The following is an 18,073-nucleotide window of genomic DNA, read 5'->3' on the forward strand; positions in this document are numbered from 1 at the left end:
GAAGGTTAAAAGACCAAAGTGTTAAAAATAACTGTAACATAATTTTTTAATGGATACACAGTGTAAAAAGGTGGAATTTTGACATCAAAAATATACAATTTGGGGGTGGAGGAGTTTGGTACGTGTTAAAAGTTAGTTATCAGATTAAAGTAGACTGTTATAAGTGTAATGTTTTATGTAAGCCTCAAGGTAACTATAAAGCAAATGCCTACAGTATATAGAAAGGAATCTAAGCATACCAGTACAGTACATCAAATAACAAATGAAGAGAACAAGAAAGGAATAAAGGCACAGAGGAATTAAAAAATAACCTGAAAATAATGAATGAAATGGAAACAGTAAGTCCATAATATGAATAACCACTTTAAATATAAATAGAATAAATTCTCCAGTCAAAAGGCATAAAATGGCTTAATGGCTTAAAAAGAAGTTCCAACTGGGGAATTCCCTGGTGGTCCAGTTTTTAGGACTCTGTGCTTTCACTTCCGAGGGCCCAGGTTCAATCCCTGGTCAGGGAACTAAGATCCCAGAAGCTGAAGAGTGAGGCCAAAAAAAAAAAAAAAAAAAAAAAAGACTATTTTGAAAGAAATATCAATAAGAATTTAAGAATTTTAGAAAGTTCCAAGTATATGAAGTTTATGTTGCCTACAAGAGACTCCCCACAGCTTTAAGGACACACATAAAGTGAAAGTGAAGAGATGGAAAACAGTATTCCATCAGATGAAAACTAAAGGAAAGCAGGAGAAGCTACATTTATATCAGACAAAATAGACTTTACAAAGATTGTAAAAAGAGAAAGAATGTCATTATATAATAATAAAAGGGTCAGTTCATCTAGAAGGTATAACAATTTTAAATATTTATACACCAAGCATAGGAGCACCTAAATATATAAAGCAAATATTAGCGGATCTGAAGAGAGAAATATACATCAATACAATAAAAGCAGGGTACATCAATACCCTGCTTTTGGCAATAGACTATCCAGACAGAAAGTCAATAAGAAAACATTGGATTTAATCTACATGTTAGGACAGATGGAACAAACATATATATATAGAACATTTCATGCAAGAACAGCAGAGTACACATTCTTCTCAAGCTCACATGGAACATTATCCAGGATAGATCATATGTTGGGTGACAAATCAAGTCTTAATAAATTTAAGAAGATTGAAATCATATCAAGTATCATTTCTGATCACAATGATCTGAAACTAGAAATCATTTACAAGAAAATGGAAAAAAATCACAAATAAGTGGAGATTAAATAACATGCTTTGGAAAATCCAACATGTTAAAGAAGAAATCAAAAGAGAAATAAAAATAATACCTTGAGATAGATGAAAATGAAAACAAAACATACTGAAACTTATGGGATGTAGCAAAAGCAGTTCTAAGAGGGAAGTTTCTAGTGAAAAAAGCCTTCATTAAGAAATAAGAAAAATCTTGGCTTCCCTGGTGGCACAGTGGTTGGGAGTCCGCCTACCAATGCAGGGGACACGGGTTCGTGCCCCGGTCCGGGAGGATCCCACATGCTGCGGAGCGGCTGGGCCCGTGAGCCACGGCCGCTGAGCCTGCGCGTCGGAGCCTGCGCTCCGCAACGGGAGAGGCCATAACAGTGAGAGGCCCGCGTACCGCAAAAAAAAAAAGAAAGAAAAAAAAAGAAATAAGAAAAATCTCAAATAAACACTTAACTTTACACCCAATGTATTAGAAGTAGAAGAACAAAATAAGCCCCAAGTTAGCAGAAAGAAGGGAATAACAAAGATCAGAGAAGAATGAAACAGAGACTAAAAAGAAAATAGAAAAGATCAATAAAACTAAGTGCTACTTTTTCTAAAAAAGATAAACAACTGAAAAATCATTAGTTAGACTTACCAAGGAAAAACGAGAGAGGACTCAAATAAATAAAATCAGAAATGAGAGAGGAGAAATTACAGTTGATATCACAGAAATACAAAGGCTCATGAGAGATTACTATGAACAATTATATGCTAACAAATTAGACAACCTAGAAGAAATGGATACATTACTAGAAACATAAAACCTACCATGACTGAATCAGGAAGAAAAGAAAATCTGAACAGTGCAATTACTAGGAAGAAAATTGAATAAACAGTAAAAAATCTCTTAACAAGAAAAGGCCAACAGTAGATGGTTTCTTGGGTGAATTCTACCAAACATTTAAAGAAGAATTAAGACCAAATCTTCCCAAACTCCTCCAAAATATAGAAAATGAGAGAACACTTCCCAGTTCATTTTACAAAGCCAACATTACCTTGATATCAAATCCAGACAAGGGCACTACAAGAAAAAAAGCTATAGATCAATATCCCTGATGAACATGGATGCAAAAATCCTCAACAAAATATTAGCCAACCAAATTCAATAATACATTAAAGGGATTATACAACACGATCAAGCACAATTTATTTCAGGGATGCTGTGATGGTTCAACATTCACAAATCAGTAAATGTGATACACCACATTAACACAATAAAGGATAAAAGTCATATGATCTTCTCAATAGATGCAGAAAAATCATTTGACAAAATTCAACATCCTTTTAGTATAGAAACTCTCAACAAACTGGATATAGAGGGACTATACCTCAACATAATAAAGGCCATATAGGACAAGCCCACAACTAATACCAGAAAGAATGGTGAAGAGCTGAACACTTTTTATCAGATCAGGAGTAAGACAAGAATTACCATTCTTACACCTTTTATTCAACAAAGTACTGGAAGCCCTAGCCAGAACAATTAGGTAAGAAAAATAAATAAAAGGCATAGTTTTGGAGTGGGAAGAAGTAAAATTGTCTCTATTTGTAGATGACATGATATTATATATAGAAAACCTTAAAGACTCCATTAGAAAACTATTGTATTAATAAACAATTTCAATAAAGTTGCAGGATACAAAATCAATTTACAAAAATAAGTTTCATTTCTATACACCAATAATGAACTATTAGAAAGAGAAATTAAAGAAACAATCCCATTCACAGTACGATGAGAAAGAATAAAATACTTGTGAATAAATTTAATCAAGGAAGTGAAAGATCTTTGCACTGAAAACTATAAGACATTGATGAAAGAAATTGGAAAGGACACAAATAAATGGAAAGATATCTCATGTTCATGGGTTGGAAGAATTAAAATTGTTAAAATATCCATACTACCCAAAGTGATCTACAGATTCAATGCAATCCCTATTTTTGTTGATTTGTAGTTATTTATTTGTTGTTTATGGGGGTGATGAACATTGGGACCTCCTAGCCCTGTATCTTGCTGATGTTGCTGTATCCCTCACATAGCAGTCTTAATAGCTTTTTTTTTGTAGATTCCATGTGATATTTTTTCAAATAAGCCATCATATCATCTGTGGATAGGTATAGTGTTATTTCTTTATTTCCAATATACATGCCTTTTGTTTACTTTTCTTGCCTTATTGCACTAGTTAGGACTTCCAGTTAGATGTTGAAAAAGTGTAGTGAGATTGAACATCCTTATCTTGTTCCTAATCTTAGGGGAAAACATCTAGTCTTTCACTGTTAAGTATGATGTAGGCTGTAGGTTTTTCATAGTTGCTCTTTATCAAGTTGAGGAGATTCCCCTCTACTCCTATTTGCTGAGTTTTTTTTTTAATCATGAATGGTGTTGAATTTTTTCAGTTGATTTTCTGCATCAATCGATATGATTATGTGGGTTTTCCTCATAAGCCTGTTAATTTGGAGGATTACATTGATGGATTTTCAAATATTGACCCAGCTCTGTATTCCCAACACAAACCTAACTTGGTTGCAGAGCTTTGCTATTTTTATATATTGCTGGATTTAAGAAGAGATGGGAGAATTGCAGTAATTCTCTCTCTGATGAAGCAAGATGCAGTGGGATCAGGTGCCCAAGTGGAAGAATTGGTCTTAGATAGGAGCAGTGACCTGCTATCCACAGTTACAGGGAGACTGTGTTGGCACAGATGGGAGTAGGTGGGCAAAGGTGGTTAGAGATTTTGGGAGTTTTCTTCTGATGACTTCTATTTTTGATGTGTTAACCACTGTAAACCGAGCATAGGAAAAGTAGAGGAGGATGACAGGAGTGCCAGTTTCAGAAGGGTTTAATGCAATGATTGAAGGCTCCATCTTTCTCTAGTGGGCCTTGGTGAGCTGCTGAATATTCTATAGCAGAGGAGTGGGGTATGATCAGACCTAACATTTGGACTTGATTTTGTAGACAGAATGGTTAGGAAGTATAAAGGTTGGGGGTGGACAGTAACCTAGGTTGGAAGTGATGGGACCTAAACTAGGCTGCAAAGATGGAGAGGAGCTGTTGGCAGAGCTAGAATGAAATGGAGTTGGCACTTGGGTGGCAGAGGCAGCAAGGAGAATATTGTTTATTCATTAATTCACTTTATTTATTTATTCATTCTTTCAAGAAATATTAATGAGAGATAAACAGTGGCCTATTGGAGGTCAGGGCACAAGCACAGAGGCTGAAGAATGGGTTGGCAGCTCAGCAGGCATTGGGGCCCCAGCAAAGAAAAAAACGATGAGTTCATGGCCCAGTAGGGATTGGGGCCTGATTGAGGAAGGGAGAAGAGCAGGGTGGCAGCCCTTTGTCTGAGGATATTGGTTACATACAAAACATAGGACATATAAAGATATTAAATTTTTCAAACACAGAATATTATAAAACTATAATAGTTTTAAAGAAATAAAACAGGAGATTGAAAATATGTACAGAGAATGGAAGATAATAACAAATGACCAAGTAGATTTGAAAAAGAACCAAATAGGACTACTATATATGAAAAAATATAACAATTGAAAACAGAAAGTCAGTGGATAGATCAGACAGCAAATTAAACCTTGATGAACAGTAAATTAGTGAACTAGAAGATAGATCCAAAGAAATTATCCAGAATGTGGGTCAGAAAGAGAAACCCAGCAACTTAGAAACAGATGCTTGCCTGGGACTCTAACCCAGCTTGTTACAAACAGAGAAACCTAGGACTCTAACTAGCCTCTGCTTGTCTGGGACTCTAACCTGGCTTCTAGAATATACTCAGAATCTTAAGAATCAAAGTCTATCCTCATCGTGTTTCAGTGGACATTTATCTGGAGCACCGGGTTTTGGTTGGAGTCAGACTCAACAGTGGACACCCAAATGAGCAAGCAGACTGGAGACAAAATTTTTGGTGGGAGATGGGAAGCTTGGTTGTCCGAGTTGAGGGTCTGATGGTGGTTCTGATCCAGATCTGAGTTGCGGCACCAAAAACTGTTAAAGAGAACCAAAGTTGGACAGAAGTTACAGTGGTGAAGATAGATTTTATTCAATAAATTATTGCAACAGCAGAAGAGAGACTCCAGTATAGAACTGGGCTCAATTCTGAATACAACCAGAAAAACTGGGGATTTATAGCTAAGGAGCAAGTTGAGGGGGAGCATTGGTGGATGGAAAATTAGTAACAGGAGCCATGAAGTCTGGGAGAATTCTGGCTGAACTGACCTAACAGGATTCTTGCTGACGATAGGCTAGGTGATCAGGTATCACCTGGGGGATAGTGTGGATGAGCAGTTTGATCAGATATCAAGGGTGGGGAATTCTCACTAAACTGACCTAGTAGGATTCTAGCTAGAACTGAATTCTACAAGGAAGTAAGTACATGGATGGGCCTTACTGGGGAGAAGGTTCAGGGAAGCCTGACTAAAGTTTGGTCAAGCAAAGAATCTTTGTCAGTGGACATGAGTTTTCAAATCCGTTGGGTAAATACCAAGGAATGTGTTCACTGGATCATATAGTAAGAGTATATTTAGTTTGGCATGAACCACCAAACTGTCTTCCAAAGTGGCTGTACCAATTTGCATTCCTACCAGCAGTGCATGAGTTCATGTTGCTCTACATCCTCACCAGCATTTGTTGTCACCTCATAATGTTTTGAAATGTTGTTTGGCCTTTGAAGTCCTATGGTTTGGGAATGGGATGTTTTGCCACACACTCATTTTGTCTGAGACAGCCTTTTCCTCCCTTTTGGCAAACACTTACCCACATTTCAGGTTCTACCTCTTCCTGAAACTCTGCCTGATCCATTCCTCTGGGCTCCTACAGCCTTCCTTTACTTGTATTTTTGTCTCCTCTACCAGACAGGGGGTAAGTCTGACTATATGAAGCCACAAAAATTTACAGACAAGATCCTTGGTCCCAGAACCTGTTCTGGACTGGACATATAGGGTGAGTTAGACATGGTCCATATCATTGAGCGTTGCTGTAAAATTAAATGACTATAAAAGTCCTTAGTATAGTGCCTAGGACAGTGTAAGCACTCAATGAATGTTAACTATAATCATCACCATCACCACCACCACCACCACCATCATCAGTATCTTTCCCTGTCAGTTTATAAAGATATAGCCCATTTTTAACAGATAAAATCACCCCCCTAGTGACGCTTTCAATTTTCATTATTGCAAACAAATGAGTAAGGCTTATACTTGTTCACGCATGGGTCCTTGCAAAGTATTTTTCCCTTTAGAGCAAAGGTTCTTGAAGTGTGGTCACTGAATCAGTTAGCATCAGCATTACTCACAACTTGTTAGAAATGCAAATTCTCAGGCCCCATTCCACACCTACTGAATCAGAAACTCTGATAGTGGGTGAACCTTGACAACCTGCGTTTTAGCAGGCCCACTAGGTGATTCTGTTGCACTGCTCTAGGACTCTTGGGTGTATACATGGAAATGGGATTGCTGAGCCAATAGGATACATGAATTTAAAAGTTTTTTTAAAAAAATATTTATCTGGTTGCGTCTGGTCTTAGTTGCGGCAGGGGGCTCCTTAGTTGCCGCTCAACGGCTCCTTAGTGTGAACTCTTAATTGCAGCATGCATGTGGGATCTAGTTCCCAGACCAGGGACGGAACCCGGGCCTCCTGCAGTCTTAACCACTACACCACCATGAAAGTCCCACACTTAAAAGTTTTAACAGACACTGTCAAATAGCCCTCCAACACCCCCTCACCCCCCGCCCCCACGGCAACTTCCACTTGGAAGGCTGGAACAGGCCTCTCCAATCCCGCTCCCATCTCATCTGACGCGCCCCGCCCTGACTTTCTTGCATCAGCCTCCCGCTAGCCCCGCCGGCTACGAACAGACGCAGGCGCAGTTAGAGTATCTCAGAAGTGTGAGCCGCACACAGGTCTGGGCTTCAATTCCCACGCTTGGAGAAAGGAGGTGGAAGGAGTCAGAAAGGGGCGATATCTATCTCTGGAGTGGGTGCGACAAAGGCAGAGTAGGGAGTAGTGAAGTTTAGGGTTCGCAGCTTTTCTTGGATCCGGCTCTTAGAACCAAGAGTTTGCCTGCATTTCTTACGAGTAGGGTGTTGCCACTTTTTAAAGTATTGGAATAAAGAAAAGAGAGAACTCAGGAACCTGAAGCTCGGCCCCACCTGCGGCAGCGGCGCACCAATTGGCCAGTGGTGGGAGCGCATGCGAACCAGTGAGAATGACATCATATTGTAGATCCCAGCGGAGAGAGGCTTTGGGCGAGGGAGGAGCTCGGGTGAGAGTAGCAGGGTGGGATCAGTCCGGGCCAACTTCAGGCTGAAGCACCTACTAAGAGGTCGAGATCCCCAGAACGGGGGAGAGGAAGGAGTCTTGGAGGCAGCTAGGCTGGGGCTGGACTCCCGAGGGTGGAAGCCACTGCCCAGGAGGAGGTTAGAGCCACCGAAGACAGTCGGGTGGCCGCCAGGGGGTGACCGTGCCTGCACACATCCACAAATGGTTCCGCACAGACTGGCCTATATATTTTGAAACGGTTTATTTTTGTATCTCTTTCTTCTTCTGCCCTAATGTCCCTGAGAAAAAGAATCATGGGTGATTCGTTGAATCTCCAGCACCTAATGGGAGGCCCGGTAACAAAAAAGGCACGTAATTAAGATGGTTGACTGATTGAATGAAAAGGGGGAAAAAGAGAGGAAAAACCTCAGAGATGTTCATGGTTTACTTAAGTTTAGGACATTTTTTCCCCCTGTAGATGAGACATTTTAAATGTTCACCAGCAGACCCTGAGCCTACGCAGCTTTTACGTTGTTGCAGTCGGAGTGTACACATAACCCTGTGTCCTTAGTTACAGCATAATAATTTTCCCCTGTTGCTATAGAATCTCCACAGCCATCATCCATCGGTAATGGTTATAGAATGTTCCATCAGACAGCTGTGCCACGAATCACTTAACCCTTCCCCTCTTGTTGGATATTAAGACTACTTCTCTGTTTGACCATCAGAAAATAGCCTTGTTAGGAATAATTTTGTGCTTAGAGCTTTTCTTGTTTCAGAGTAGGGTTGGGTGGATATTGAGGAGCAGAATTAGTGGGAAAATGGCATGAATGTTTTAGGCTCTTATTGACCCACTTTCCTGAAAGGGATTGTACCCATTGATGCCAGAGGCCAAATCCGAAATCAACCCTAGTGAACTCCAGGTATTGTTCCAGGCTGGTTTAAAATTCTCCCTCCTGAAGCAACTCTCAAGTTTATTATTAGTTCTGCCCTTTGGGGCAAGACAAACACACACTAAAGGCTCAGGGACAACTTTAGCAACTACAACAGCTGACATTGAGAGAGGGTGCAGCTCAGCTTTCAAACTTGGGCAACAGGTGTGGATGAACTTGCCTCACGGAGACAGGGAATCTGAGAAGAGGAACAGGTTTGGGGGTGGGGGCAGATGAGATCAGTTTTAAATACATTTAGTATGAGGTGCCTTTGGGACATCTAAGGGGATGTATCCAGGAGACATGCATACATACGGATAAACAGCAATATTTGCCCTTCTCTGAACTCCTAGAGTTTCCTATCTGTGGATCTCTCATGGCTTAGCCTTCCTTTTCCCTTGCACTACCCTGGGAGCTCTTTGAGGCCAGGATAAGGGCCTGATTCATTTGTATATCCCTCCTCCCAGTGCATTACACCTACGAGCCTTTAAAAGTCTGCCCTAGATGAAGGAATTTCAATGATTTCTTTTTTTTTTTTTTTTTTTTTTTTTAACATCTTTATTGGGGTATAATTGCTTTACAATGGTGTGTTAGTTTCTGCTTTATAACAAAGTGAATCAGTCATACATAAACATATGTTCCCATATGTCTTCCCTGTTGCGTCTCCCTCCCTCCCACCCTCCCCATCCCACCCCTCCAGGCTGTCACAAAGCACCGAGCCAATATCCCTGTGCCATGCGGCTGCTTCCCACTAGCTATCTACCTTACTGCGTTTGTTAGTGTGTATATGCCCATGACTCTCTCTCGCCCTGTCACAGCTCACCCTTCCCCCTCCCCATATGATTTCTTAACTGGACAATTCCTGCAGTAGGATTTCTCTTCTGGGGGGAAAATTTGAGAAGCTTGAGAGTTCTGAGAAGGCTTCCTGTAAGAGGTGGCATAATGTTACTGTTAATAATTGTGACCATTTTTGAACACCTACTGTATGGCAGTCACTCTGCTACACACATGCATCAGAAAAGCCACTTCTTGCCTGCCATCTTTACACCTCCGTTCTGGGAGAATCTGTTCTACTTACAGCTCCTGCTGAATGGGCAAGCCAGGCCTGACTATGTACTGTATCCTCCCTTCCCTTAAGGTACAGCTGATTGCATCTGATCCAAGCCCAGCCAGACAACCTGAGAGTTTTATGGCCCTGCTTGACAAGATGATGTGGACCAATCAGATTGCACTTTTGGGAAAGTGAAATAAGAGATGCAGAGGGGAGTTGCCAGTTAGTTGTTGAGCGGGCAGGTCTAGCAGACCAGGATGCTGGTGGGGGGGTGGGCATTATGGAACAAGTCAAGTGTCAGCTGCATTTCTTTTTTTTAAAAAAAATATTTATTTATTATTTATTTATTTAGGCTGCACCGGGTCTTAGTTGTGGCATGCGGGATCTTCACTGTGGCGTGCGGGCTCTTTAGTTGTGGTGTGTGGGATCTTTTAGTTGCATCATGTGGGCTCCTAGTTGTGGCATGTGGACTTCTTAGTTGTGCCATGCAAACTCTTAGTTGCGGCGTGCATGCAGGATCTAGTTCCCCAACCAGGGATTGAACCCGAGCCCCCTGCATTGGGAGCACGGAGTCTTACCCACTGCACCACCAGAGAAGTCCCTCAGCTGCATTTCTGAGTTGAGCACGATGCATGGGGGAAATGTGCAGAAAGAAGCAGACATGTAATGTAGATGAGTCATGTTAATAGCAAAGCTCTAGAGCAGAGGCCCATGCCTCATCCAGAACTTTCCTACAGCTCCAGGCTTAATGAGCTCTAACTGTGCTCAACTTCCTGATTTTGGATTTCTGATTCTTGATCTAGCTTGACTGAGTTTCTCTTCCTTGTGTCCAAAAGAGCCCTAACCAAAACAACCCATTACATAGGTTTGGCCCTCTGAGGTGAGTGTATTTTTCCTCATTTTACAAATGAACAAACTGAGGCTTAATGAGATTAACTTGACTAAGGTAACCTAGCCAGTAGGTGATGGAGCTAGTCTATGTGATTCTCTTATTCTCTTTTAAAAGTGTTAAGGTGTTATTGTTATTTTTAAAAATTACCACAAATTTGTTACAAAAAAAGATAAAAGAAAAATAATCAATACAGAGATTATGTGTCTGATTCTCAGTCAGCTTCTCCAACTCTCCCCTACATTTACTAAGCTCCAGCTATACTGGCCTCCGTTTCTGGAACACATCAAGGTTGTTCTTGCCTTTGGGCCTTTGCACCGAATCTTCCTTCTCCTTGGAATGCTTTTCTTCTTGATTTTCTGGTGGCTGGCTCCTACTTGTCATTTAGGTCTCAGCTCAATTGTCACTTCCTCAGAGAGGCCCTGCCCAGCCATGCAATGTGAAATAGCCCACCCAACCCTTTCCCCCTACTTCTCTCCATCATATCACCCCGTTTTTTTCTCCACAGACCTTATTGTGTTGATATTGTGTCTGAAATTGTGCTATTCATTTATGTCATTGCTTATCGTCTGTCTCTCCTTCAACACAGAGCAGAGGCCTCATCTGTAGTCCCAGAACCTAAAACAGTGCTGCCATATAATAGAAGTTCACTCAGTATTTGTTGAATGAGTGAATGAATGAATGTATAAACTAAAGAAAGAAACCTTTATCCAACCCTCTTTTCCCCAATACCAATTCCCAGAGACAGTAACTCAACAGTTCTACATCTTCCCAGATATTTTCTGTGCATATACAAACATATACCTCTCTTATATAAAAATAAATGTGCATATATTCCTTTTTAACGGCAATGGAAGTTCTGCAACCTGCTTTTTCACATGACAAATTATCATTAACACCTTTCCATGTCAGTACTTAACTACTTCATTAAAAAAGCCCAAATTCATAGTATTAAATTGTATGGATATAACAGAATTTATTTAACTAAGGCCCCTCTTTCTTTTAACTTTTTATTTTATATTGGAGTATAGTAGATTAACAATGTTGTATTAGTTTCAGGTGTACAGCAAAGTGATTCAGTTATACATATACATGTATCTATTCTTTTTCAAATTCTTTTCCCATTTAGGTTGTTACATAATATTGAACAGAGTTCCCTGTGATATACAGCAGGTCGTTGTTGGTTATCCATTTTAAATATAGCAGTGTGTACATGTCAATCCCAAACTCCCTAACTATCCCTGCCCCAACCCTTCCCCCGCTGCTAACCATAAGTTTGTTCTCTAAGTCAGTGAGTCTGTTTCTGTTTGGTAAATAAGTTCATTGGTATAATTTTTTCTAGGTTCTGCATATAAGAGATTCTCTTTCTCTGTTTAACTTACTTCACTCAGTATGACAATCTCTAGGTCCATCCATGTTGCTGCAAATGGCATTATTTCATTCTTTTTAATGGCCGAGTAATATTCCATTATCTATATGTACCACATCTTCTTTATCCATTCCTCTGTCGATGGACGTTTAGGTTGCTTTCATGTCATGGCTATTGTAAACAGTGCTGCAATGAACATTTGGGTACATGTATATTTTCAAATTATTGTTTTCTCTGGATATATGCCCAGGAGGGGGATTGCTGGATCATGCAGTAGCTCTAATTTTAGTTTTTTAGTGAACCTCCATACTGTCCTCCATAGTGGCTGTATCAATTTACAGTCCCACCAATAGTGTAGGAGGGTTCCTTTTTCTCTACACCCTCTCCAGCATTTATTGTTTGTAGATTTTTTGATGATGGCCATTCTGACTGGTGTGAAGTGATACCTCATTGTAGTTTTGATTTGCATTTCTCTGATAGTGATGTTGAGCATCATTTCATGTGCTTATTGGCCATCTGTATGTCTTCTTTGGACAAATGTCTATTCAGGTCTTCTGCCCAGTTTCGGACTGGGTTGTTTGTTTTTTTAATATTGAGCGGCATGAGCTGTTTATATATTTTGAAGATTAATCCTTTGTCCGTTGATTCGTTTGCAAATATTTTCTCCCATTCTGAGGGTTGTCTTTTCGTCTTGTTTGTAGTTTCCATTGCTTTGCAAAAGCTTTTAAGTTTCATTAGGTCCCATTTGTTTATTTTTGTTTTTATTTCCATTACTATAGGAGGTGGATCAAAAAAGATGGTGCTGTGATTTATGTCAAAGAGTGTTCTTCCTATGTTTTCCTCTAACAGTTTTATAGCGTCCGGTCTTACATTTAGGCCTCTAATCCATTTTGAGTTTATTTTTGTGTATGATGTTAGGGAGCGTTCTAATTTCATTCTTTTACATGTAGCTGTCCAGTTTTCCCAGCACCACTTATTGAATGGTGGTCTTATTGAAGACTGTCTTTTCAACATTGTATATCCTTGCCTCCTTTGTCATAGATTAGTTGACCATAGGTGCGTGGGTTTATCTTTGGGCTTTCTATCCGTTTCCATTGATCTATATTTCTTTTTTTGTGCCAGTACCATATTGTCTTGATTACTGTAGCTTTGTAGTATAGTCTGAAGTCAGTGATTTTGATTCCTCCAACTCCATTTTTTTCCCTCAAGACTGCTTTGGCTATTCGGGGTCCTTTGCGTTTCCATACAAATTTTAAGATTTTTTGTTCTACTTCTGTAAAAACTGCCATTGGTAATTTGATAGGGATTGCATTGAATCTGTAGATTGCTTTGAGTACTATAGTCATTTTCACAATATTGATTCTTCCAATCCAAGAACATGGTATATCTCTCCATCTGTTGGTATCATCTTTAATTTTTTTCATCAGTGTCTTATAGTTTTCTGCATACAGGTCTTTCATCTCCCTAGGTAGGTTTATCACTAGGTATTTTATTCTTTCTGTTGCAATGGTAAATGGGAGTGTTTCCCTAATTTCTCTTTCAGATGTTTTATCATTAGTGTATAGGAATGCAAGAGATTTCTGTGCATTAATTTTGTATCCTGCTATTTACCAAATATATAGATTAGCTCTAGTAGTTTTCTGGTAGCACCTTTAGGATTCTCTATGTATACTATCATGTCATCTGCAAACAGTGACAGTTTTACTTCTTCTTTTTTGATTTGCATTCCTTTTATTTCTTTTTCTTCTCTCATTGCTGTGGCTAGGACTTCCAAAACTATGTTGAATAATAGTGGCGAGAGTGGACATCCTTGTCTTGTTCCTGATCTTAGAGGAAATGCTTTCAGGTTTTCACCATTGAGAATGATGCTTGCTGTGGGTTTGTCATATGTGGCCTTTATTATGTTGAGGTATGTTCCCTCTATGCCCACTTTCTGGAGAGTTTTTATCATAAATGGTGTTGAATTTTGTCAAAAGCTTTTTCTGCATCTATTGAGATGATCATATGGTTTTTATTCTTCAATTTGTTGATGTGGTGTATCACATGGATTGATTTGCCTATATTGAAGACTCCTTGCATCCCTGGGAAATATCCCACCTGATCATGGTGTATGATCCTTTTAATGTGTTGTTGGATTCTGTTTGCTAGTATTTTGTTGAGGATTTTTGCATCTATATTCATCAGTGATATTAGTCTTTAATTTTCTTTTTTTGTAGTATCTTTGTCTGGTTTTGGTATCAGGGTGATGGTGGCCTCATAGAATGTGTTTGGGAGTTTTCTTTACTCTGCAATCTTTTGGAAGCGTTTGACAAGGATGGGTGTTAGCTCTTCTCTAAATATTTGATAGAATTCACCTGTGAAGCCATCTGGTCCTGGACTTTTGTTTGTTGGAAGATGTTTAGTCACAGTTTCAATTTCATTGCTTATGATTGGCCTGTTCATATTTTCTGTTTCTTCCTGGTTCAGTCTTGGAAGGTTATACCTTTCTAAGAATGTGTCCATTTCTTCCAGGTTGTCCGTTTTAGTGGCATAGAGTTGGATCCCATCGTGTTTTCGTTGCCATTTTTCTCTAGGTATTTTTTGATTTCCTCTTTGATTTCTTCAGTGAACTTTTGCTTATTTAGTAATGTATTGTTTAGCCTCCATATGTTTGTGTTTTTGACGTTTTTTCCCCTGTAATTGATTTCTAATCTCATAGCATTGTTGTCAGAAACGATGCTTGATATAATTTCAACATTTATAAATTTACTGAGGCTTGATTTGTGACTCAAGATGTGATCTATCCTGGAGAATGTTCTGTGTGCACTTGAAAAGAAAGTGTAATCTGCTGTTTTTGGATGGAATGTTCTCTAAATATCAATTAAATCTATCTGGTCTATTGTGTCATTTAAAGCTTGTGTTTCCTTAATAATTATCTGTTTGGATGATCTGTCCATTGGTGTAAGTGAGGTGTTAAAGTCCCCCACTATTATTGTGTTACTGTCGATTCCCTCTTTTATAGCTGTTAGCGGTTACCTTATGTATTGAGGTGCTCCTGTTTTGGGTGCACATATATTTATAACTGTTATATCTTCTTCTTGGATTGATCAAGGGTGATCATTATGTAGTGTCCTTACATGTCTCTTGTAACATTCTTTATTTTACAGTCTGTTTTATCTGATGTGAGAATTGCTACTCCAGCTTTCTTTTGATTTCCATTTGCATGGAATATCTTTTTCCTTCCCCTCACTTTCAGTCTGTATGTGTCCCTACATCTGAGGTGGGTCTCTTGTAGACAGCATATATATGGGTCTTATTTTGCAATCCATTCAGGGAGCCTGTGTCTTTTGGTTTGGAACATTTATTCCATTTACCTTTAAGGTAATAATCAATATGTATGTTCCTATTACCACTTTCTTAATTCTTATGGGTTTGTTTTTGTAGGTCCTTTTCCCCTCTTATGTTTCCCACTTAGAGAAGTTCCTTTAGCATTTGTTGTACAGCTGGTTTGATGGTGCTGAATTCTCTTAGATTTTGCTTGTCTTTAAAGGTTTTGATTTCTCCATCGAATATGAATGAGATCCTTGCTGGGTAAAATAATCTTTGTTGTAGGTTCTTCCCTTTCATTACTTTAAGTATGTCATGCCTCTCCCTTCTGGCTTGTAGAGTTTCTGCTGAGAAATCAGTTGTTAACCTTATGGGTGTTCCCTTGTATGTTATTTGTCATTTTTCCCTTGCTGCTTCCATTAATTTTTCTTTGTCTTTAATTTTTGTCAGTTTGATTACTATGTGTCTCGGCATGTTTCTCCTTGGGTTTATCATGTATGGGACTCTCCATGCTTCCTGGACTTGGGTGGCTATTTGCTTTCTCATATTAGGGAAGTTTTCAACTATAATCTCTTCAAATATTTTCTCGGGTCCTTTCTCTCTCTCTCCTCCCTCTGGGACCCCTGTAACACGAATGTTGTTGCATTTAATGTTTTCCCAGAGGTCTCTTTGGCTGTCATTTCTTTTCATTCGTTTTTCTTTATTCTGTTCCACAGCAGTTAATTCCACACTTGTCTTCCAGGTCATTTATCCGTTCTTCTGCCTCAGTTATTCTGCTATTGATTCCTTCTAGTGTAATTTTCATTTCAGTTATTGTTCATCTCTGTTTGTTTGTTCTTTAATTCTTCTAGGTCTTTGTTAAACATTGCATCTTCTCGATCTTTTCCTCCATTCTTTTTCCGAGGTCCTGGATGTTCTTCACTACCATTATTGTGAATTCTTTTTCTGGAAGGTTTCTTTCTTCACTTCATTTAGGTGTTTTTTTTTTTTTTTTGTAACCAAAACTTTAATCCCAAGGATTCTCACAAAACATATTACAAATGACAGCATGAAAAAAAAATCTTGCACAGTAACTCATAGTTCAGCTCTACAATGTACCCTTAAACTGGCAGGACATGGGTATCTTGAATAGTGTCAAATTTCCAAATAATATTACAAAGAGCTATGTATCCATATTCAGCAATCACAGAAGGTAAACTAACTTTCTTGAAACTTCTTAGATTCTAAACCCACTGGACAACCTCTTGTCCAGTGTGAAGACTAGTGGAATTTTTAAACCTCTAATCTAGTTTAAGGGTGCAACTTTAATTTTTACCTGCTGGCTTGTGTTCACAGCAGCTTTTAAAGACCGCTTAACTACAGCTGCATACCATATCCCAGCTACAGAGTCTTTTCAATTTTTACCAGTTTTGTTTCCGTAATATTAAACATCACACTTTAGCTGGGCAGGAGTTAGAGGTTTATTATCAATCTATGCAAGACTAAAAATTCAAAGCAAATTCAATTTTGCTTAAGGGAACATTGTAAAGTAACAATTCTTGATATTACATGCCTCATATGATCCATTTCAAACCATAGAGAATTACATCTTTTTGTGTCACTGTTCCAAGAGACAAACAAATGTGAACAGCTAAAATATTTTTAAAATGCACCAAGCTTATGAAGTCTCAAACAAAACTTGAATTTTCTGTACATACTCCTGTCAAATGAAGTTACTTCCTGTACACCACTCCTCTTGCAAACTGGTCTTCTATTTCCTTTCATTTCACCTAGATCGGCTACGAGACCTAGAGAAAGATGGGGACGGCTTGTGATTTCTCTCCTGGGACAGTGATCTCTCTCTTCTCCTATCTCTAGTAAGGGACCTGCTCTGGCTGCGGGAGAAACTTCTCCATCTTGGAGATCTGCGGCAAGGTGGAGGACTCCTCCTCCGATAATCATCTCGAGGGCGACGACCCCAAGAAGGAGGTGGGCCACGATTTCGACTTCTCTTTTCACCATTCGACAGTTCCACTCTTACTCGGCAGCCACATAGTGTTCTCCCATCTAGCTCTCGGACATCATCGGCTGCATCTCGAGGATCTTCAAATTCCACAAAAGCGAAGCTGGGAGGGTTTCTAGCAACCCACACACTTCGGAGTGGTCCATAATAGCCAAAAACTCGTTCCAATTCAGTCTTGTTACCATTGTTTCCAAGATTACCTACATAAACTTTACAGTCCAACGGACAGGAATCACGATGCATTTCGAGATCTCGGGTTAGAAACGCGTAGGCTCAAATCCACACACCCTCGCCTGGGTCTTCCCGGTCCCCTCGCTCCTGGCACCCACAGATGCTCTCCCACACCCGTCGTCCACGAAATGGCCCATTTAGGTGTTTTTCTGAAGTTTTATCTTGTTCCTTCATCTGGTGCATAGCCCTCTGCCTTTTCATCTTGTCTATCTTTCTGTGAATGTGGTTTTTGTTCCACAGGCTGCAGAATTGTAGTTCTTCTTGATTCTGCTGTCTGCTCTCTTGTGAATGAGGCTATCTAAGAGGCTTGTGCACGTTTCCTGATGGGAGGGACTGGTGGTGGGTAGAGCTGGCTGTTGCTCTGGTGGGCCGAGCTCAGTAAAACTTTAATCCACTTGTCTGCTGATGGGTGGGGCTGGGTTCCCTCCCTGTTGGCTGTTTGGTCCGAGGTGACCCAAGAATGGAGCAAACCTGGGCTCTTTGTTGCAGCTAATGGCCTACTCTGGGAGGGCTCATGCCAAGGAGTACTTCCCAGATCTTCTGCTGCCATTGTCTTTGTCCTCACGGTGAGCCACAGCCACCCCCCACCTGTGCAGGAGGCCCTCCAAAACTAGCAGGTAGGTCTGGTTCAGTCTCTTATGGGGTCACTGCTCCTTCCCCTGTGTTCTGATGTGCACACTACTTTGTGTGTGCCCTCCAAGAGTGGTGTCTCTGTTTCCCCCAGTCATGTCAAAGT

General features: G+C 39.8%; 1 protein-coding gene across 1 annotated transcript; it reads right to left on the reverse strand.

Annotated features, from left to right (window-relative positions):
* Positions 1 to 16,174: 16,174 nt before the first annotated feature.
* On the reverse strand, positions 16,175 to 17,452 carry LOC309839968 (serine/arginine-rich splicing factor 3-like). The gene has a single exon (XM_082681981.1). The coding sequence runs from the start codon at positions 17,347 to 17,349 to the stop codon at positions 16,870 to 16,872; it is 480 nt and encodes a 159-aa protein (XP_082538107.1). The 5' UTR covers positions 17,350 to 17,452; the 3' UTR covers positions 16,175 to 16,869.
* Between the last annotated feature and the right edge of the window lie 621 nt (positions 17,453 to 18,073).

The sequence above is a fragment of the Grampus griseus genome (genome assembly GCF_964374135.1).
Source record: "Grampus griseus genome assembly, chromosome: X".
NCBI lineage: Eukaryota > Metazoa > Chordata > Mammalia > Artiodactyla > Delphinidae > Grampus > Grampus griseus.

Excerpts from the sequence above, each read along its gene's own strand:
- LOC309839968 (XM_082681981.1), bottom strand. The coding sequence starts at position 17,349 with ATGCATCGTGATTCCTGTCCGTTGGACTGTAAAGTTTATGTAGGTAAT.